The sequence below is a fragment of the Manis pentadactyla genome, chromosome 12 (genome assembly GCF_030020395.1).
Source record: "Manis pentadactyla isolate mManPen7 chromosome 12, mManPen7.hap1, whole genome shotgun sequence".
Lineage (NCBI taxonomy): Eukaryota > Metazoa > Chordata > Mammalia > Pholidota > Manidae > Manis > Manis pentadactyla.
The window spans coordinates 54390277-54414704 of NC_080030.1; the positions used below are offsets into that span (position 1 = coordinate 54390277).

The 24428-nt window shown below is 37.3% G+C and overlaps 1 protein-coding gene across 1 annotated transcript in view; it reads right to left on the minus strand.

The window, feature by feature from the left end:
• Nucleotides 1-2254, minus strand: part of PEX7 (peroxisomal biogenesis factor 7) — a 90880-nt gene extending 88626 nt beyond the window's left edge. The window contains exons 1-2 of the mRNA XM_036903697.2: nucleotides 2027-2254; nucleotides 454-511 (exon numbers count right to left, since the gene is read on the minus strand). Of these exons, the coding sequence (XP_036759592.1) occupies nucleotides 454-511; nucleotides 2027-2156 (188 nt within the window). The 5' untranslated portion in view covers nucleotides 2157-2254. The remainder of the gene's footprint in view (nucleotides 1-453; nucleotides 512-2026) is intronic.
• Between the last annotated feature and the right edge of the window lie 22174 nt (nucleotides 2255-24428).

The following is a 24428-nucleotide window of genomic DNA, read 5'->3' on the forward strand; positions in this document are numbered from 1 at the left end:
GAGGTATTTTCTGACAGAATTTCCTTTCCTTTCTCTACCATTGTTGGAGGTGTTAACAAGTTCAACAGGCACACAGAGAAGACAGAAATGGAAAGAAGAAAGGGGAAGAGGCACTACATAATCCACAAAATGGATTATTAGCTCCTGAATGAGTAAAGCTAAACTACATTAAGAAGACAGCAAAGATAGGAATGTCACAAGTTATACTATCAGGCTCATTTTTTTTATATTTAAGCTTTATAATTTATAAATGGACACTAAGAGACAAAGGCTTTAGAAGAAAAATGACATAATCACCATTTAATGGCAAAAATAAGTTCTACAGTATGCAAATACTAAGTTTCTTTTACATTGCAAATTTAAAAACTAAATTATTTTATTTATCAAAAAGATTCAAAACATAATTCTACTAAGACTTTAATAGCAACAGCTTAATAATTACAGCCACCTTACCTTCTAAAAAGCCTAAGCCCAGATTCATTTTGATCCACTATTAGCAGGGTTCCACAACCTAAGGAGAGAAAAAAAAACCAAGGTCATGCTACTGAACCTGCTGGAGGACCATCTAAAGTGGAGAAGGGATCAAGTAACTAATTTTACTATGACAAATTTCTCCCTACAGCTATTGAGACCAAGTATACAAAATGATCAGGACTACGCTCTCCATTTCTATCATTCTGTATGTGCTTCAAAATCATTATATATTCAACTTACCTCACCTATTCTTGGAATTCAGACACAGCTCTCACAGAGGGGAGAGATATTTGAATGCATACTCACCCTGGGGAACCAGGCACACAAACCCCCAAACAGGTGTTTCCATCCCTATTCACAGGTGAGAAACCCTGGCCTACAGACCCCGGGGACTTTGCTCCTTCTGCTATATCCCACTGCCTCGCCAAGCAATCTAAAACACATTCAACAAGTGATTTTAAACAAAATACCTAGAGGAATTTACCACGTACTTGGTAGTAAAGTGCAGAACACAGTCTATCAGTTATCCAGCAAAGACTGATTGCTTTACTAAGGGACCAACGTTTAAGCTGTATTTGTCACAGGGACTGAGAAGGAAAAAAAACTCTCCTGTTTAAATATCACATTTTTTGTTTTAAATACCATCTTTTTAAGATTTTTTTTTTAAGGATTTAACTTAAAATGTCATTACACCTCATGAGCCTTCAGCCTAACTGGTAGTCAAGTATTTTAAATCTGAATGTGCAAGCACTGAGAGCTAATGGTGAAAACCTAAGAAAGTAAATATTTCTCCCCGTTTGAGTTTTAGGCACATTGATTTTTTGGCTGTAGGACCAAACAAAACCACCAATAGCTGACATTATGCAGTGACTTGTTTCAAAGAGCTTCAGCATGCAATTAATCGCTAGGATATGAATTAAAATAAGAACAAGACTGGATCCAGCCTTCCAATGTAGTCCATCACATGAAAAAGTTAACTTGAACCCCAAACAATTGCTTGCATTTTTTATATGTATTCCTCCTAAGAGAACAAAAGGTGAGGGTAGAACTTGAGAAATTTTGTGACCTCGATTACAGGGAGTGTCCAAGTGTCTACTCGCGGCACCCTTCTTACGACTGAAAGCCGGAGTACAGACTGGGGAACGTGGACCAATTAGGTACCGGGGTGACCCTGCAAACCGTCTTCCAAGGGCTGTTAATCCCGTCGGACAGGCTGAAGGAGCCACATAGGCTAAACCCGCTCTCCGCAACCTGCTTGTGCCTACGGGTCTGTATTGGGTGGCGGTGGAGTCCGTGCGCGCTTACGGAACAAGGACAGGGGCCACTAGGCGCCTCTTCTATGTTACTTCCGTGCTGGAAAAGCTGAGAGGCGCTGTTTCCAGACCAACTCCCCACAGTGGACGAAGGAGGAAGCGGGAACTGGCCCGTTCCTCGGCTCCCCCTGGCGATCATCTGCGGCACTGTCTACAGTCGGAAGCGGTTTCCGATCGCCCGAGAAGCCGCGGCTGGGCTGGACCCCGGCCCCGCCCCCGCCCCGGCGGCGCGGCCTCACCCGCGATGCCGTAGTGCTGCGCGGCTGCGCAGGCCAGTCGGCCCGGCAGGTACGGAGAGAACTCCGCCGCGTAGCCGTGACGGCCGGGCACCCGCAGCGTCCGCACCGCTCCGCCGCGCGCTGCGCTCATCCCGCCCGCCGTCTCCGGGCCTAGCCGCCCGGGCCGCCGAAGCCGTTCCAAATCGGTACCCTGACCGTCCAGACTCGCTAGAACTAGTTAGGAGACCCAGGAAGACGAGGCGGAAGTGAGGATGCCGGCGCCTTGAATGTTAGATTTCGATTGGTCCGCAAAGGAAAGGGTACTGACTCCGAGGGTGTCCATTTTTATTTTGGGCAAAGTAAACTGATCCGCGCCCGCTGTAGCAAACAAAGCTTACGGGTAGTCATTCTAGCGTTAAGAGGTAATTTTGATTTTTGTTTTTGGATATCATCTTCCACGGCGGTTTTTATCTGTTTTTTGTTAATTCATTAAGTTTTTGAAAGACTGTCATCCGGAAATGTTCCTGATGATTACAAAATGAGACAAGCTACAGCAACTTTGAAGCCAGGCCGTGGGTCCAGAAGGCAATTGACTGCTGTGTTGACCAACTTGAGGCAATATTAAATCAGGTGGGAGTGAAGCTAAGGAAAGAAACCCATAAGCAGCTACTTTTAAATTCTCACTACGTATATTGTACGGTAATAAGTGCTCAGATGCAGGGCTAATTAAGGAAAACTAAGGCTTATTCATTCATTCATTATTTCATTCAAATATTTACCAACCATGTAGTATGTGGAGGGTGACCATATATAATTTATCTGCCAAACAAGACACTCAGAGTGAAAGAAGGTGCAGTTGCTGATTTAAGCCAGATGAACAGGCACAAACCTAGTCATATGGTCAGCTTAACTACACACCAAGTACAGGGCTAGGCACTTGGGATTCAAAAGCAGTAATATATAGGCCATCCGCTCAAGAGATTAGTCTAGTAGGCATGACATTAGTTAAGTGTAATCAAAATACTATAGGTACTATGAGAAATATAAGATGGCCTATTTAAAAAAAGGAAATTGTCAGTACTGGAGAATGGGGGGATAGAAGGAAAAGCTTCAGAAAGGAGGTAAGGTTTGTGATGAGTAAATTATGATAAGGTTTTCTTTAAATAGACGAGATGGAAGTCACTGTAGGAGCAGAAATAACATAAGCAACCCAAAAGACCTAAACAGCATGATCCATAGGAAATTGGGGCTGCCAGGACGCAGCATGGACAGACAGAAGAGGTATAGTGAAGAGTATTGAGTGGAGGAACTGGGGTGTTGTATTGGGACTGGTTAATGAAGAGTCTTGTGTGCCATACCAAGGGAATTCCATTTCTACTATAATATAAATAATGAGGAACCATCAGAGTTTTCTACTGTGAGAAATTAAATGACCAAGTTTTCCTTTTAAAAGATCTTCTAGCAATGCTAATCTGGAGGACAGAGATTAGAGATGGGGAGGCCAGTTAAAAGAACTTATTTAGCAATAGCTCTAGCAAAAGATAAGAATTTGAAACAAAGATGATGATGATGGGAGTGGAAAGTACGAGTCAGATGAAATTTTAAGACAAAAACATGATATTTGAAAAATAGGAAGGAGTCAAAGTGACTCCCAGATTTTTTACTTCGGCGTCTGGGTGGGTGGACTGTTCACTGGAATAAAGATGGGGAAAGGAGAGATTTGGGAAAGAAAATAAACTCTTGTTTTAGCTTGTTGAATGTGAATATCTTTTTTTCTGATGTTTTTGTCCTGTTGTTTTTATATTAAGGTATTATTGATATACAATCTTATGAAGGTGTCACAGGAGCAACATTGTGTTTTCAACATTCACCCATATTATCAAGTCTCCGCACACACATACACCCCACTGCAGTCACTATCAGCTTAGTAAGATGCTATAGAGTCATTACTTGTCTTCTTGCTGTACTGCCTTCCCCGTGACCCACATATAGTATGAGTGCTAATTATAATGCCCCTTAATCCCCTTCTCCCTCTCTCCCCACTCACCCTTGCCAACCCCTTCCCTTTAGTAACTGCTAGTCCCTTCTTGGAGTCTGTGAGTATGCTACTGTTTTGTTCCTTCAGTTTTGCTGTGTTGCTATACTCCACAAATGAGTGAAATCATTTGGTACTTGTCTTTCTCCGCCTGCTTTATTTCAGTGAGCATAATACCCTCTAGCTCCATCCATGTTGCTGCAAATGGTAGGATTTTTTTTCTTTATGGCTGAATAATATTCCATTTTGTATACCACATCTTCTTTATCTATTCATCTATTGATGGAAACTTAGGTTGCTTCCATATCTTGGCTATTGTAAATAGTGCTGTGATAAACATAGGGGTGCTTATATTTTTTTAAATGAGGAATCTTGTTTTCCTCAGGTAAATTCCTAGGAGTGGAATGACTGGGTCAAATGGTATTTCTATTTTTAGTTCTTTGAGGAACCTCCATATTGCTTTTCACAATGGTTGAACTAATTTACACTCCCACAACAATGTAGGAGGGTTTGCCTTTCTCAGCATCTTTGCCAGCATTTGTTGTTTCTTGTCTTTTGGATGTTGACCATCCTAACTGGTGTGAGGAAATGTGACTATCTTACGTGCTTTTGAACATACCAGTCAGGAGCTAAGGCAAGAGTTCTAATTTGCATACAGAAAATATGTAATGGGATTGCTCTGACTCAGGAAGCAGGTGGTATGGAAAGAGAAAAGGGCCAAAGGCAGAACCTATCCATATGTAAAAGTTAGCAAAGAAAGAGGAGCTAGAGAATGGTTATGGGGAGATACACAAGCTGGATCCTATTAATTCGTTAATCTGTTCAAAAACACTGGTCAAGTTGGAAGGATTTGCATTAACTACTCTCTGATGTATATTTAGTTGGACAGGTTGGGGAAGGGTACTATATGAGGAAAATACTAGAAAGAATTCTTAAGAGCATTTAAGAAAATAAGATAAAACATCTGTTACAGTGCCTGGCACATTAAAGGCATGAAAAAGAAGATGGCAACCATTACTACTGCAGCAGGCAAGAATTTGCTAGCACAAACTCAACTATGCAAAAAATGGAGCATTTCTTCATTTTCTTCAACCAACTTAAATATGCATCCCCCAGACTGTTAGAAAATTCAAGGTCCTCATGTTTGGGGCTTCCTGGCACTCCCAAGAGTCACACCATAATCTCTGTGTGCAGATTGTGGGTACAGGCACTAGAACATACAAGTTCACAATGGTAGGAGCACTATTTTGTTCACCCAACTATCTCCACTGTCTAAACAACAATGCCTGGCAAGTGGGAAAGAGCCTCTAATTCTCTGTTAGAGTAACCGTGCAAGTCAGAATGAACATGTGAATGAGCATTTTCATGCCATTCTTGTACCCAGGCAGGGCCCAGGTATCATAACTGATACAGGCTCTCACTTACCTGTGGTTCCCATGAAACCGTTCCCACCAGAGAGCAGGGCCAGATTGCTGTCACTACTCCATGCTGGAGAATCTCCCCCCCCTTTTCCCTGTAATCATTGCCATCATGTCACTTCCTGCCTTTCCCTTCTCAAAAACACATCACAACTCTGTTCAATAAGTTTAAAAAGATTGTGTGCAGCTTCTGTGCCAGTCCTTTAAGTCCCCTGAAGCCAGGGATCACAAAGGGTCTGGCTGGCTAATCAGAATAAGAGAAGGAAAACACTACAACAAAACACAAATTAATACCCAATCAGTTGTCCTGCTATACTGTTAATGAGCAGAACTGAATGACATCAATCATTAATTTATAACAATTGATAGTAACAACATGGATGTGTAGAAGTACACAGAATGGCACAGAACCTCCAAGGACACAAAGCCCCAAATTCTTACCACCCTGTATATGTGAGATGGCACATGAGTGCCTCATCCTCTGGGCACTATTCCTCATGTTTCAGATCCCTGCCTTCAAATCTCATTAGGTGATTCTTTTTTTTTTTTTTTTTTTTTTTGAGAGGGCATCTCTCATATTTATTGATCAAATGGTTGTTAACAACAATAAAATTCTGTATAGGGGACTCAATGCACAGTCATTAATCAACCCCAAGCCTATATCTCAACAGTCTCCAATCTTCCGAAGCATAACAAACAAGTTCTTACATGGTGAACAAGGTCTTACATAGTGAATAAGTTCTTACATGGTGAACAGTGCAAGGGCAGTCATATCACAGAAACTTTTGATTTTGATCACGCATCATGAACTATAAGCAATCAAGTCAGATATGATTATTCGTTTGATTTTTATACTTGATTTATATGTGAATCCCACATTTCTCCCTTATTATTATTATTTTTTTAAATAAAATGCTGAAGTGGTAGGTAGATGCAAGATAAAGGTAGAAAATATAATTTAGTGCTGTAAGAGGGCAAATGTAGATGATCAGGTCTGTGCCTATAGACTACGTATTAATCCAAGCTAGACAAGGGCAACAAAACATCCACGGATGCAAAAGATTTCTCTCAAAACAGGGGGGTGAGGTTCTAAGCCTCCCCTCTGTTGGTCCCCAATTTCTCTCCTGATGGCCCCCCTGCGACTGTGCCTGTCTTAGGTTGTTCCTCCCTTGAGGAATCTTACCCGTCTCTGGCTAACCAGTCATCTTCCGGGACCATACAGGGAAATGTAAAGTTGGTAAGTGAGAGAGAAGCAATATTTTTTGAAAAGGTTAGCTTTTTAGTTCTTTGCAGATTTATGCCCTGTGGCTTCTATGCCCAGCATTTGTCTTGAGGTATCTTTACCACTTGGAAGAATTATGATACTCAGTAATTTTCTATATGAGGCACGAATTCTACTAAAGGGTTGTAATTAGGAAGGAAGAAGAAAAGCTTTAGAAGTAGCAGATGGAAGAAAACATGGGAAGATTGATTATTTCTTTGACATATCTTTTTGTAGAGCAACATAAGCATGTATCGGTTTTAAACTACTAATTAAATTGTGCACATACATTAACATAATAGGAATACAGCTACATAACAAAAGCAGACCTACAATTACCATCCATCTCCAGTGAAATCAAGAAAACCAGTTAGGTACTCTAGGCATTTGTGAAAACTTATCAATGATATGATGGATATTGTCTAACTGAATTTGAATAGTTTGAGAAAAATCAGACAGATTAAAATAACACATTCTTGGGAACTGTTCACATTCCATGTGTTCTTTTAACAGTAGAGAGTTTATAGTTGCATGATTTTGGAGCACTGCAACTTGCACTTCTCCTAATTCTTGGTTGAGTTCCGACAGTATAGATCCAGTCAAATTTGTTGTTTTACTGTATGCACAGGCCAGCTTAGATATCTCCTTCATTCCAATGGCAAGTCCAGGAACTGGTGGGGTGACTGCAGCTACAACTGCAGCAGCGCCAGGATCTTTGTTGAAGTTTTTTGATGTTCATCTTCTGGAATGACTCTTCCATAGGATGTTGATGTTGGAAGTTCTTCATATCATACTTAATTCATTTTCTGGGTAGCCAAATTAGGCTTTGATCCTCTGTTAGTCCATTCTTGGGTTCTGTGATTCTGCTGTTCTTTTGTTCCTTCAGTTTTTCCTTTGTTCTTATACTCCACAGATGAGTGAAATCATTTGATATTTCTCTTTCTCTGCTTGGCTTATTTCACTGAGCATAATACCCTCTAGCTCCATTCATTTTGTTGCAAATGGTAGGATTTGTTTTCTTCTTATGGCTGAATAATGTTCCATTGTGTATATGTACCACTTCTTCTTTATCCATTCATCTACTGATGGACACTTAGGTTGCTTCCAATTCTTGGCTATTGTAAATAGTGCTGCGATAAACATAGGGGTGCATCTGTCTTTTTCAAACTGGAGTGCTGCATTCTTAGGGTAAAATCGTAGGAGTGGAATTCCAGGGTGAAATGGTAAGTCTACTTTGAGCATTTTGAGGAACCTCCATACTGCTTTCCACAATGGTTGAACTAATTTACATTCCCACCAACAGTGTAGGAGGGTTCCCCTTTCTCCACAACCTCGCCAACATTTGTTGTTGTTTGTCTTTTGGATGGTAGCCATCCTTACTGGTGTGAGGTGATATCTCATTGTGGTTTTAATTTGCATTTCTCTGATGACTAGTGATGTGGAGCATCTTTTCATGTGTCTGTTGGCCATCTGAATTTCTTTTTTGGAGAACTTTCTGTTCAGCTCCTCTGCCCATTTTTTAATTGGATTATTTGTTTTTTGTTTGTTGAGGTGGGTGAGCTCTTTATATATTTTGGATGTCAGCCCTTTATCGGATCTGTCATTTACAAATATATTCTCCCATACTGTAGGGTACCTTTTTGTTTTATTGATGGTGTCTTTTGCTGTACAGAAGCTTTTCAGCTTAATATAGTCCCACTTGTTCATTTTTGCTGTTGTTTTCCTTGCCCGGGGAGATATGTTCAAGAAGAGGTCACTCATGTTTATGTCTAAGAGATTTTTGCCTTTGTTTTTTTCTAAGAGTTTTATGGTTTCATGATTTATATTCAGGTCTTTGATCCATTTCGAATTTACTTTTGTGTATGGGGTTAGACAGTGGTCCAGTTTCATTCTCTTACATGTAGCTGTCCAGTTCTGCCAGCACCATCTGTTGAATAGACTGTCATTTCCCCACTGTATGTCCATGGCTCCTTTATCATATATTAATTGACCATATATGTTTGGGTTAATGTCTGGAGTCTCTAATCTGTTCCACTGGTCTGTGGCTCTGTTCTTGTGCCAGTACCAAATTGTCTTGATTACTATGGCTTTGTAGTAGAGCTTGAAGTTGGGGAGTGAGGTCCTCCCCACTTTATTCTTTCTTCTCAGGATTGCTTTGGCTATTCGGGGTCTTTGGTGTTTCCATATGAATTTTTGAACTATTTGTTCCAGTTCATTGAAGAATGTTGCTGGTAATTTGATAGGGATTGCATCAAATCTGTATATTGCTTTGGGCAGGATGGCCATTTTGACTATATTAATTCTTCCTAGCCAAGAGCATGGGATGAGTTTCCATTTGTTAGGGTCCCCTTTAATTTCTCTTAAGAGTGTCTTGTAGTTTTCAGGGTATAGGTCTTTCACTTCTTTGTTTAGGTTTATTCCTAGGTATTTTATTCTTTTTGATGCAATTGTGAATGGAGTTGTTTTCCTGATTTCTCTTTCTATTGGTTCATTGTTAGTGTATAGGAAAGCCACAGATTTCTGTGTGTTAATTTTGTATCCTACAACTTTGCTGTATTCCAATATCAGTTCTAGTAGTTTTGGAGTGGAGTCTTTAGGGTTTTTTATGTACAATATCATGTCATCTGCTAATAGTGACAGTTTAACTTCTTCTTTACCAATCTGGATTCCTTGTATTTCTTTGTTTTGTCTAATTGCTGTGGCTAGGACCTGCAGTACTATGTTAAATAACAGTGGGGAGAGTGGGCATCCCTGTCTTGTTCCCAATCTCAGAGGAAAAGCTTTCAGCTTCTCACTGTTCAGTATGATGTTGACTGTAGGTGATTCTTATAATGTAGATTCTTATGGCACACCATGGACATGTTCATTCAAAAGCCCAGGGGTCTGGAAATCTGCATTTTAACAAGCTCTTCTGGATGTTTCTCATTTGTTGACTAAAGTACAGACAGGAGAAAAACACATCTGAGAAGTGCTCAGCACTGACAGGGTCTTGTGCAATGGAAGCAAACACTGGTGGCTAGAGGGAAAGTTGGGGTTTTTAAGATGTTCAGTTATCATTCGTGCAACAGTGACACCTTATGTGGAGATGTGAGAATTGCACAGCATCCTCACACTTAAGAGCTCTCCAGGATCTCATTCAAAATCAACATGTGATTCTGAACCCAGCCCAGAGGAGACCACCAGAACTGAGTTACTCACATAGTACAATGGTTACAAGCACAGGGACTGGAACCTGGCTTGTGTTTACCTTATCATGGACTTATAGATTATATCTGAGAACTGGATTTTAGTTATATGCTTCATTTTTATTAAAACATAAATATGCAGAATGCAAGACTTCAACCATCTCATGAGTTTTTATTTGAAGGGGACATTGTTTTCATGGTCTTTGCACCTGTGTAAACCTGCGATCCCAATGCAGTTGATGTCTCTGCACTCACACCCCCCATGTGCTGTATTTCCAAAGGCGGCACAAGATGGCTTGTAGGCCTCTGGCTCAGTGTCGACATGAAGGGTGCAGTCACTTAGTTTTTCAGACATAAACAACTTTAATGCCAATTTAAACTACATTATCCTGACAGAATAAACAGAGTGGGAGCTTTGACATTCTTTAAACTCAGTAACAGAGGAAGAGTGAAGATCCAAACAGCTAGCCCACCATGAGCATCTGCACCTGCAAATGAAAAGGAAACCAATAAACTGGTCCCCAAACTTTCCTTTAGGAGTAGCCACTACACATGGAAAGGCTTGGGGAGAATGCTTCCATTATGACCATTATATTTCGTGTTTTAAGCACAGTGAAATCTCCAACATTTGTTGGAATCAAATACTTGTAAGCTTAAAAAGATTTCACTTAGGAATGGTAACATGGAATAACAGATCCTGGAATACCTTACTATGTCAGAAAGTAAGGAGTGCACAAAAATTACAAAGACTGTAAAAAGGGCATAGGAACCTGCTTGAGGGGGCTCTTTGACAATCGCCATAGTAGTAACTGTTTTATGCAAGAATCCTCAATGCATGTTAAAACTAGTGGGAGGAAGTATAAAGTGAAACAGGATTGACACATAGTCCCAAAGGGTCTCCCCACTAGATTCTTATTCTTTACAAAGGGTAAATCAGTAATTTTACAATGAAGAAACCTGGCAAGCACTGCCTTCAAGTGATTCAACATCACCAGTAATGGCACAAATCAACATCATGTGCTTCCTGCTGATGATGCTCTGGGAAGAACACAACTCCACTTCTGAGATGTTACTGCCCAGACTGCATAACCTGAAGAGTGCGAATCATAGGGAAACATCAGACAAGCCCAAATGGAGTGACATTCTACAAAATAACAGCCTGTAACACTTCAAAATATCAAAAGTAATAGGGCAAAGGCTGAAGAACTGTTGCCCATTAAAGCACACTTAAAAGACTTTGCAACTGATGCAACATGTGATTCTGAACGAGATCCTGGACCAGCAAGATGTTTTTCTTTTGTGTAAAGGACATTAGAGGACAATTGGCTAAAATTGGAAAAAGTCTGTAAATTGGGTACTAGTTTTGTATCTATGCTAGTTTTTTTAGTTTGATCACTGTATTGTGTTTATAGAAGATGGTGTTCTTGGTATTAGGAAATGTATACAATGTTTCAAGCACTTAAAACTTAGGTAGGTGAATAGATAGGTGAATGGATAAATTGATGGACAGATAGATAGATTTAAAAAATGTGATAAAGTGTTCATATCTGGGAACCTGTATGAAGGGTATATTGTACTACCATGAATTATTTTTATAACCTTTCTGTAGGTTCCTACTTATTTAAAATAAAAAGGTGGGTTTTTTTAAAATTGGAACTTCTGTTTTCTGGTTCTGCATGTAAAGAACTTGAAAGTCACCATTCTGTCCCAACAAGTGAAAAGCTAAGGAGACTAAAAACCAAGACTTTCTCAGGCCAACAAAAATTGAAGAAATTTGCCAGTAGCTTGCACAAAGTGTTGAAAGAATTTCTTTAGAGAGAAGGAAAATAATACAGGTAAGAAACTTGGATCTACATAAAGTAAGGAAGAGCATTGAAGAAGGAACGAGTGAAGGTAAACTTAAAAAGTTTTACTTCTTAATTGATAAAAACAGATGGAAGTTTGCTCAAAATAATAATACCAACAATGAATTCCATTATGTATGCTCATGTATATATCCTGTATATGTGTGTGCTTATGTATGCTATATATAAGTGAAATGAATGACAGCAATGATACAAAGGGTGAGGAGGGAGGAAATAGGATTATTTTATTATTTCAAGGTGTCATACTACTCATGAAGTGCTATAGTGTTATTTGAAAGTGGACTTCGATCAGCTGTAAGTGTTCTAGAGCATTCTGGAGTGACGACTTCAAAAAATAAAACCTGTGTGTAAGAAAGGAGAGAAAATAGAATCATAATAAATGCTCAGTTAAGACCACAGAAGGCAGAAAAGTAGTGGAAGGTAAAAATAAGAACAAAGAACAAGAGCAACAAGTAGAAAACCATAACAAATATGGGAGCTATTAATCTAACTATATTAGTAATCACTTTGATCAGCAATGGTCTAAATGTACCAATTAAAAGACAGAGATTGTGCAAGTATATTAAAAAACAAGACCCAACTATATGTTGTCTACAAGAATTCCCTTTAAATATAAATACACATATAGATTAAAAGTAAATGGACAGAGAAAAATATGCCATGCTAACCCTAATCAAAAGAAAGCAGAGCAGCTATATTAATTTCAGAAAGAGCAGATTTCAAAGGAAAGAAAGTTATTAGAGATTAAGCAAAGGGCATTATACATAAGAAAGGGGTCAATTCTCCAAAAGGACACAGTAATCCTTAACATGTATGTGCCTAACAGTAGTGCATCCAACTATATGAGACAAAAAGTAATAGAAATGCAAAGAAAAATAGATTAATGCACTCTCAGAGATGGATATTTCAATACTCTTCTGTCAGAAATGGACAGATCCAGGAGGCAGAAAATCAGTAAGAACATAGTTGAACTCAATAATGCCATCAAACTGGAAATAATTAACATCTCTAGACTACTTCATCCAACAGCAGTAGCATACACAGTCTTCTCAAGCTCACATGGAGTATTCACCAAGATCGACCCCATGCTGGGCCATAAGACACACCTTAACCAATTTGAAATAATACAAATTACACAATATCTGTTCTCAGACTTCAAAGGAATTAGCAGTCAGTAACACAACTGTTTCTCAAAATATGTTGAAATTAAACAACACTTCTAAGTAACATATGGGTCAATGAAGAAATCTTGAGAAATTAAAAGCTATTTTGAACTAAGTGAAAATGAGGATGTAGTAAAAGGGAACACTTGTGCGCTGTTTGTAGAAATGTAAGTTGTTGGAGCCACCAGGAAAAACAGTATCAAGGTTCCTTAAAAAAAGGATACCATATAATCTAGCAATTCCACTTCTGGGTATTTATCCAGGAAGAAAATTAAATCACTATTCCAAAAGGATATCTGTACCCCCATGTTTGTTGCAGTATTATTCACAATAACCAAGACCTGGAGACAACCTAAGTGTCCATCAATAAATGAATGGATTAAGAAAATGTGGCATATCTATACAATGGAATATTATTCAGCCATAAGAAAGAATGTAATCTTGCCATGTGCAACAACATGAATGGACTTTGAGGGCATTATTCAAAATAGAAAAAGTCAGACAGAGAAAGATAAATTATGTTCTAACTTATATGTGAAATCTGAAACTAACTAATTCATAAAAGCAGAGAATGGATTGGTGGTTTCCAGAGACAGAAGGTGTGGGGTAGGTAAATGGGTGAAGGTGGTCAGTAGGTACAAACTTTCAGTTATAAGAAAAGTACAGCCTGGTGACTACATTTAACAATACTGTATCATATATTTGAAAGTGAGAGTAGACCTTAAAAGTTTTTATCACAAGGAAAAAAAATTGTGATGATATGTGGTGATGGATGTTAACTACACTTATTGTGGTGAACATTTCATGGTATATACATATGTCAAACCATTATGTTTTACACCTTAAACTAATGCAATGTTATATATCAATTGTATCTCAATAAAAAAATGTATAATATGCTACACACTCTATTCAATAGTTTGTATTTCTCCCTTAAAAGCATAGTATGCACATCCCTACAGATTAGTACATTTAGATGATACTTATTCTTTTAAGTAGTTACACTATTTTCTATCATACCTATATCAAAATATGTTTATTCCTCTAGATATGAACATTTAGGATGTTTCCAAGGTTTTGATTGTGTTTTGGTTTACTGTAATAAATACTGTACAACAAACTTCCTTGTGCACATATCCTTATGTTTACTATTTTCCCAATAAGATGTAGAAACAGCAATTAACTCAGGGACTATGAACATTTTTTAAATTAACAATATTATTGAGACACAGACCTTAAGTGTACAGTTCAGTCAGTTTTAGTTAAGTGCAAATACCCATAGAACTGACATCCCTGTCAAGATACAGAATACTTCCATCATCCGAGGAAGTTCCCTTGTGCCCCTTCCTAGTTAAATATGTCTCTACCCCCCATTATCTATGGATCTGATGTTGCCTGTTAAGGACTGCCTGAAATTCCAGTACTAGAAATTTATTCCCTGTGAGGATTTGATTGATTACTTGAAGATTCCTCTGTTAAATGCATTTAGGCTTTGGGCAAAGAATACTGAGTTTTCATCTCAATTAGCCATTTAATTCTTGGTTTTGTTTCTTTCTGAGTAAAGTGGAAAAGTTTTGACAAGATCAATCATATGTAGCCAGGAGGCCTTTAAGACTAACAGGACTAGATAAACTATTCTAAATATTTCAAAAACCAAACAGGAATTGTACCTTTATAATTCAGCAGAGGCCAACTAGAAATCTGATTTTTCTTGTTATGAATGCAGTGTGGTTACTTACACTCATTCTCTGATGTTGATACTAATTACTGGTTGGCCACTTACAAAATCATGACATTTTGGGGGTTCATGGAGGAAAAATCTTTGAAAAGGTTTATAGATATTAAAGAGTTTGATTTCTAAGGTTCTTCAAGAGGACTTCACCAAGTAAAGAGGATTGAACCTAGAGCTGCTGTCAGTCTTGCACACCTTTTTGGGATAATTGAAAAATTATAGACGGTAGAGTAGATAAAACTATTGCATCAATTTCAGTGTTCCAAATTTGATGACTGTGCTGTGGTTACATTTTTTAAAAATGCCCTTATTCTTAGAAAATACTTAGGAAGTAATAAGAGGTAAAGGGAAGTATAAAAGGATAACCCTTCAAATGGTCCAGAAAAATTAAAGAATGTAGGCATATACAGATGGAATGATAAAACAAATGTAAAAATGTTAAAAATTTGAGAATCTGGGTAAAATATATATGGCAATTTCATGTATTATTCTTATAATTTTTCTGTACATTTGAAATTATTGTAGTTAAAAGGTGTTCTTAAGTGTACAATTAAAGATTTTACTAATTCAGATTGTTCTTTGCCTGATTAGTTTGAATTAGTAAGAAATGGCTCTAATATGTTAAGTAGACCCTGGGTTCCTGTTGAAAACTCCTATACTAGTGCCCACATAGTTGCTATGGGTAAATCACAGGCCAGAAACATCTGTCATGTGAACATATTGGGACTTCTAACTTGTAGAAATTTGAGGGACTACAATTGGAAAGAAAAGCAGAAGTTTCGTGCTACATAACTTAGAATGAAACAGAATTTATCCACTTTATATCTCTGAACTAATCAAATGGAAATGTCGATGGGGAATTCCAGGACAACTGTAATTCCCTTGATGACTGTCATAAAGAGTCAATTCAGTGACCTAGAACTGACCTCAAGGAGAAATCAGTCAAATCATGATCTCTTATTTCTAGGATTCTTTGTAAGGTTGATTTAGCAAATCATAAATCTTACCATTTATAATAAACACACACCTAAGTCACTACATACATTTTTCTTGGATCAAATATGCAGTACAGAACCAAGCTATTTCTCAGGGATTTATATATGCTTAAGAAAATAAGTTCAGATAGATGAACACTCTACCAAGTATAAGGGAGTATGTATGATCATCTTAAATGTGAGTATCAGACATTAAAAATCTAGTATTCTCATTGCCTACCCTGGATTTCTTAGCTATGGAAAAAAGCATATTTTTCAAAAGCTATCATTTCCATTAACTAAGAAATAGAAACAGTACTGATTTTCTTCAAACTTGTTCAATCCTTTTGGTAAAAAAGGAAGGCATTTTTTTATATCTTTCATTTGAAAAAATACAGAAATCTGTATTTCTGAATGTCTGGCATTCTCAGCATCCCTGCAATTCTTGATGTTTTCTAGTATGGCATTATTCACAGTAAAAAAAAAGTTGCTACATTGTGAGTCAATTCATTGCAAATAATGATAAATACAAATTTCAACTCAGATGTTGACTGTATGAGTTTGAGCTAGTAATTTATCTCTTTGAGCCTCAATTTCTTCACAAAATAGATCTCCCCAAGAAGGACAAGCAGAACAGTGAGGGAAATGGAAGCCATATGACATAAAAGAATTGTTAAGAGAACTGGGGTACTACCACACACCCATCAGAATGGCCAAAATCCAGTGCACTGACAATACCAGATGTTTATAAAGATGTGGAGCAGTAAGAACTCTCCTAGACTGCTGGTTGAATTGCGAAATGTCACTGACACTTTGGAACAGAATTTGGTAGTTTCTTAGAAAACAAAACATACTCTTCCCATGTGATCCAGCAATTGTGCTTCTTGGTATTTTTCCACTGGAGCTGAAAACTTACATCCATAGAAAAACCTGCACATGGATGTTGATAGTAGTTTTATTCATAACTTATTGGCAAATATTCATAACATATTGCCAAAACTGGAAGCAATCAAGATGTCCTTTTGTAAGTGATTATCTAAATAAACCATGGTACATCCAGACAATGGATTATTACTCAGCACTAAAAAGAAATAAGCTATCAAGCTGTGAAAAGACATGGAGGACCTTAAATGCATGTTACTAAGTGAAAGAAGCCAATCTGAAAATGCTGTATGCTGTATGGTTCCAACTGTATGACCTTCTAGAAGAAGCAAAATTAAGGAGACAATAAAAGGATCAGTGGTTGCCAAGGTGTAGCAGGTATTTGCGAGGGATGAACAGACAGAGCACAGAGGATTTTTTAGGGCAGTGAAAATATTGTACATGATAACCATCATGATGGATACATGTCATTATACATTTATCCAAAACCAGAGAATATATAACACCAGGAGTGAACCCTAATATGAACTATGGACTTCAGGTGATCATGATGTGTCAGTGTAGTTTCATCAGTCATAACAAATAAATCACTGTGGTGGGGGTTGTTGATAATGAGGGAGGCTGTGCACATGTGGGGTAGGGGATGTATGGGAAATTGCTATACTTTCCTCTCAGTTTTTCTGTGAACCTTAAAACTGCTGCAAAAAAATAGCCTTAATTTTTAAAAAGTCTGCTGCATTAAAAATAAGCCTTAGTAGCAATTACTGTTCTTAAGTAAATTGAGAAGTTTTAGAATTTGTATTCTCCACTACCCTTTAGAGAGAAAAATTTCTAGAAGCTAAAAAAAGAAAACGAAATCTCCCCTCCCCCATCTCACTATTATGGATTGCCTACATATTTCTTCTGAAAGATTCTTTGTTCCCTACACCCACTGGCTTTTCTGGGTGTTCCTTAATGCTGCTCCCTACGCAGGAAAAATCTTTGCCTTCTTATCCCACGAGCCAACTCTCTGTCCTCTTTCAAACTCTCCCTCAAGGTTGAATTCTTCCAGAAATTCTAACTCATCTCTAAAACTTAGCTTACAGATTTGAAAAGAGTATACATCTGATATGATTTGTAAGAATTGTTTTGTGTTTCTTATTTTCCCCCTTTTGCGGGATCATATCCTTTTTGTGACAAACTTAATAAATAAAATATTTATAAGGCAACAATTATTAAGGCTTTTTTTAAGAGAAAGAAGGGACTGAATGTCAAGGAGTCTCTACTTTGTGTTTTGGGACATATTGCTTTACCATTTGGGTACTGTTTTCTCAACTGTAAAATACGATAGATTCTGATCCTTTTATTCTCTTACTATCATGACTAAAATACTTGATATAAAAAAAGTTATTGTAATTAAAGGTTATTTTCATTCAAAATAAGACCACCAGATGGTAGCCATGCTTTATCCCAAAATTTGGAGTCTATGTATTTCATAGAGAGCAAAATAATATTTCCTGTCAGTGGTGAATTGATTTTAGGTAGCATCACAATCCTAAGGCTTAACTCAGAATGTAAATGTTGCTGAAAATCATGATCCTCAAGAAGATGAAAGTTAATGGTGTCACAAAATTCAAAGAGAAGTGAAAGGACTTTGAATTAATTTTCTTTAAAATCTTACTACCTGCTCTTAAGATCTTTAACCAAATATTAAGAATATGCACTTCTCTTTGCTGTGTTTTTTGTATTGAAAAAATGCATATAGTTTAAATAAATTATTCAAAGAGTATACATTGAGAAATAAGTTTCCTTCTCACTTTGGACCCTTTAATTTTTAAGTCCCCCTTCAAGGAGAAGTATGCTGTTTCCTGAAAAACAGTGAAGTGCAGAACAGTGCATATAACAGGCCACTATTTGTGTTTCCCAAATGTGTGGATGTGGGTATATGTCTAGCTTATAAATTCATAGAATACTCTGGGAAGACACACGGGGAAGCAGGTAATACTAGTTACCACTGGCAAGAAAAGGAGACCCTAAGAGACACAATGCAGTCAAGACTTACTTGTCACTGTATACTTTTTTTACCTTTTAATTTTATATGCAATTTAAAAACCCCCACAATATTACTGGGAGACCATGCCATATGCACACATAGTTCTGTCTCATGCTTCTTAACAATACAGATGGTTCTTAATCTACTTGAAATTACATATATTCAGTTTTACCCAAAATAATATTGCTGAGAAAAGGCTTTTGAATTCAGCAGATCTGGGTTGAAATCCAGGCTCCACTACTAACAATGAGTACAACTGTGGGCAAGTTACTTCACTTCAATTTGCTTCTCTGCAAATGAATATAATAATAGTAGTCTTTAGGGATGTTTAGAGGATTCAATGAGCAGATTATACAAAGGATCTAGTAGTATGCTAGGCACTCAGTGACATTTAGATTTATTTCTGTCCAGGCTTTCTGGTTATTTGAAAATGTTGATTAAATGCCTAACACAAAAACAAAGCTGTGTTATTATTATCCATATTGATTATTATTGCTTTATTATTTCTAGTAGACTTCTGCTCTGAATAAATAAATACTGAAAAGTAAGTGTTAAGTTAAATGGGATCCAAGATCATGTATCCTTGGAAAGGAAGCTTATCCTTTATTTTTCAGGCAGTTAAATGAGGGAAATGAGAGAGGATGGAGCAATGATCCAGGCTCCTTGTCAGCTAAGCTCTCCAATTTGAATAACTTAGGCCAAAAATGAGGATGCTTTTGAGACATTAAGCTTGCATATAGCATATGTAGCTTATCATACTATGTTGCTAAAATTATCAAGACATGATTATAAAGTGCTGCTGTCTGTGTTACTATTCGTGATGGTCTGAATTGTGTCCCCCTCTCCAAATGAATATGTTGATGTCCCAACCCAGCATGTCTGTATTTGGGGAGAGAGCCTTAATGGAGGTAATTAAGGTAAATGACATCATAAGGGTGGCACCCTCATCTAATGGGATTGGAGTCCTTATAAGAAGAAGAGGCACTAGAGAGCTCTCTCTCTCTCTTCCTCTCCGTGCATACACAGAAGAGAGGTCATGTGAGGACATCTGCAAGCCACAAAAAAAGACCTCTCCTCAGAAACAGACTTTGTGGGCTCCTAGTTCACGGACTTCTTGCCTCCAGAACTGTAAGAAAATAAATATCCATTGTTTAAGCCCCCAGACTGTGTTATTTTGTTCGGACAACCTGAGTATATTATACGCTTTTGAAGGAATTTCTTATTTGTCAGGACAACTGAAAAATGTGCCCTTGCTTTTGTTGATATATATGCCTGTCTTCAAATTAAAATTGTTTCCAAGACCAAAACAAAACAAAGATACAGCCAGTACAAATTCAGACACCTTTCAAGAAGTAGTGATTACTCTAGCAGCTAAATAAACTGCTGTGACAGTAATCATTGAATTTAGTCTTTCACTTTACAAGTTAGGAAACTGAGGCCAAAAGAAAGGAGGTCCGTTCCTTCACGACTGAGCCAGAACTGGGCTTCATCCAGGTGCCCAAAGCTTTTAACCATTGCATCCATTGCTCTAGAGCCACAGGTCCCATCCATTACTGGGGCTTTAGGGCATGGTAAGGAGGAGAGGAAGGGAGAAGCTGACTACACTCTCTCATCTCCCTGCCGTATCGCTAAACGGCCAAGGATTGAGGGACATGTCATCTTCCCTGACCCAAAAGCAGGACCTCTCGGGGAAGTTCTTTTTCTAACTTATTTGGGAGATCAGTGGAGATCTTTTCAATTCATATTATAAATACATTTAGGACTTTACAGATTATTTTAAGAGCCAAGAATAGTGGATTTCACTCAGTGAAATGAGTGACAGCCCATAACCCCCACTCCTTAAATAATAACTGTCTACATGGTATAATCAGCACTCTAAAAATTTAAAGATGGGTAAAAGTCTAATATTTAAAGTTAGAGTCTATGTATATGAATTTTCTTAAAGAGCACTTACAACAACCCCAAAAGTACTACCCATATGTGATGATTCCCCCAGGTGATGCTTTACAATTTATCCTTGTACATCTATCTACCTATAGATAGATACATACCCCTGTGCGCACACACCTATCATATTGAAGATTAAGGTATCTGTGGCAAGGATTGTTGCCCATCCATTCTCCCCTTCTTCCCTGGTAACAAAACCCCTAAATTGTTGTTTGCATATATGTGCCTAGGTTTAAAGCTACAGTTGCCAGGCTCCAGACATATACCCCTTCTCTAAGTGGACATAGTTGGGTGAAGCTCCTAGGAAAGCTATTTTCAAAGAGCTGACTAGCATGCAGGCATGCCCTTTTGCCAGTGCTCCCCTCCTTCCTGCTGCCTGGAATATGGACACAATGGCTGGTCTACAACAGCCATTTCTGGACCATGAGGTGACCCCAGGGATTAAACAATGAGACATTGATGAGAAAGAAGAAACAGTGAAGGAGTCAATATCTTTAGTGGCAATGGAGCTACTAATGGAGCCCTGGACTTAACATTACAAGAGAAAAAAAATCATATCTTTCTGGAGCCTCAATTATTTTGGATTTTTACTATATGTAGTAACTGGAGTATATGTTCCATGAAGGCAGGACCTTTGCCTTTTATGTTCACTGGTATATCCCAGGGACCTGACATAGGCATTCAGGGAATATTCTTGAGTGAATGCCGCTTAATACAAGCCTAAACTCTCACCATATATATATATTGTAATTTCTGGAGTTTTTGCAATGCTAAAGAGAGGTTAATAAAATATTGAAGTATGCAAACACAAGGCAGCTGGAACCTTGGCAAAGAATGGTGTGGGAAGATTTATCCAATCTAAGCTAAAAATAGCATGGTCTCTCTGGGAAGGACAGAGGCTGATTCCAGCTGGGGTAAACTGGTGATCCTGACCATGGGAAAAATTCCAAGGCATTCTGAGATATTAGCTGCTCCTTACTTTGCAAGGTAAGACTATAAATAAGCCACACCCCTCTACTGGATTTAGGGCCCTTTGAAGTAAAGTCCAGGTGTTATTTGCTTGTGTTACCAAACATCTGTAAGTGTTTGACAGCTTGAGTCGATTTGGAAAATTGAAATAGGAGACATTAAATATAAATTGAAATAGGAAACATTGAATATTTCTTCTCTTATCTCTCTCCTTCCCTCTCTCCACTCCTGCACTTTCCAAGTGGGCTCCAGGTTTGCTAGGGGTGTCAATAAAAATTAAGGACTGCCTGAAATTCCAGTACTAGAAATTTATTCCCTGTGAGTTTTTTAATTGATTACTTAAGCTTCCTCCTTTAAATGAAGCAGGCAATAGGACAAAGAATACTGAGTTTTAATCTTAATTTGCCCTTTACTTCTCAGGTCTTTTCCCTAGATTCTTGTTTCTTCCTAAGTGGAAAAGTTTTGACGAGATCAATTACTTGTAGCAAGGAGGCCTTGAAGCCTTTAACAGAACAAGATAAACTATTTTAAATATTTCAAAAGCCAAACAGGAATTGTACCTTTATAAATCAGCCACAGAGGCCAGTCTAAATTTTAATTTTCTTTGTTTTTAGACTGAAATCTTATCAATGCACTGTGGTTTGCTCTCATTCTCTGACGTTGATATGAACTTTTGATTGACCACTTAAGAAATATTGACATTTCTGAAGTTCACAGAAGAAAAATCTTTGAAAAGGTTTATAGGTATCAAATGGGTTGATCTCTAAGATTCTGCACAGCAGAGAGGACTAAGGCATAGAATTGTAGTCTGCCAGTCATACCTTATTATAACTCCTCTTTTCAGCTTTATTGGGATATAATTGATACATAGAAGTTATGCATATTTATACATGCTTTGATATATGTACACGTGTGAAATGATAACCACAAATCAAATTTGTTAACATACCTATTACCTTATATAGTTACTTTCCGTGTGTATGTGAGGTGAAAACACTTAGAATCTACTCTCAGTGAATTTCAAGTATATAATATTGTTAACTACATTCACCATGCTTTACTTTAGATTTCCAGAATCTACTCATCTTGCATAACTGAAACTTAGTATCCTTTGACCAACATTTGTATTTCTGTGTCTGGCTTATTTCACTTAGCACAGTGTTGCAAATCATAAGATTTCCTTATTTTTTAAGGCTCAATAATATTCCTTTACTGTGATTTTTAGCAGATGTCTTGAAGAAGAAGGAAGATGCTAGTGTATAACCAGCAGAGAGACCATTTCCAGCACTTAGAGCATTTAGAACATTAGCAGCACTTAGAAAGGACTCCTTTATTGTTGTAATATGCTTGTCTACTACCTCTCCTCCTCATCATTTGTGGGTACGTGGTTTTTCTCAATAAGAAACCATTTTCAACTAAACATTTCATTAAACCTCAGAGTTGTGTAACTTCTAAACTTGGCCAATTCTGTGGAAGACCTCTTAACTAAAATGAGGTAGGTGGGCATGGCTAGATGTCAAGTCTCTGAAAGGATTTATAATTATTTTTAAAGTGTTTTGTTTTTGTAATTGCTATGGTGATCTCATAAAGACTCTAATTGCAAGTATTTACCAACCCACATCGTTTTTGACCCTAGTTTATCTTTCCCATGGAGATAGGCAGGAAATAAAATAATTGAAATATATGGTCTTTCCACCAGGTGAATCATTATTCTAAGTAAATGAATAGGTTGCTATGTTGAAGGCTATGTGTGGTATTTACAGGAAAGAATTCCAGAAAAAGATGGGTAATATCTTTTACTGCTTTTAGTTTTGCCCAGCTTTGTGCTGGGCACATAGTAAGCTTTTAATCAGTGTTTTCTGGAGAAAATACACTCACCATCCAACACTTTAAGCATTATCTTCATATTTGATGGATATTTGAACTGATGTATTTTAAAGACCCTTCAAGCTCTACGAGTCTGTAATTGCAAGCTAATTGTCTACATCATGCATTTTATATCATTCATCACTTATTATTTTAGTTATATTGCCCTGTTAAAAGTTATAAAGTCTTGTGGGAATGTAAAATGGTGCAGCCGAATGTGGAAATAGTGTAGCAGTTCCTTAAAAAATGAAACACACGATTACCATTTGATCCACCAATTCCAATGCTGGGTATGTACATGAAAGAACTGAAAGCAAGGATTTGAGGGGATGTTGCCCTATGGAATGTTTTCTTATAAGTTTAAATAGCTGCAAATGATGTAATTTCAAGCTTATCGAAAAATAATGTAATTTTGGGGTCACATTTTTTTAATCCAGAAAGGGTGACTATGAATGTATTTGTATGAAGCTAAAAGTCATGTAAATTAAGCTTTTTAAAATAACATTTTCCCCAAAATCAGTTGTAAACTAAAAAAATAAAAATAAAAAAAGACATTTAATAGGCCACAGGGAAAGAATAGGAACTTCAAAGATAAGAAACAGGCGAAGAACTTCAACAAGTAGTAAAGGAGCAAAAAAAAATGGCAGTTTTAAATCTTGTCTAAGAGCAAAGTCTCTGGTTTTATAAAGATGTGAATTAAACCAACTACTTACCCCCTTTTATGGTAAAATATGACTTTTGAGTTTCAGGGTTTTTAAAAACATTCCAAATTTTGGTATTTTATATTTAAACATATTTAAGATACCTAAAGGGATAAAATATTCTACAATGAGTCTGGAAAGTTAACATTTTTTATGTGAATTTTTGAAGAATATGCTTTTGTTTTTGTTTTTTTTTCCTCAGTAGTGGTAAATACAGTTTCCAAAGATTACCATATTGGTAATTGGGACTTGGCATGATTGATTGTATGCATAAACTTGGATTTATATTTGAAAATTAAATAGTTAATATAAATATAATGAAAAACATGGGGTTTCAGATTTGATGTATTGTGCTTAAACTATGTAAATACCTCTATATTTTGTGAATTAGTT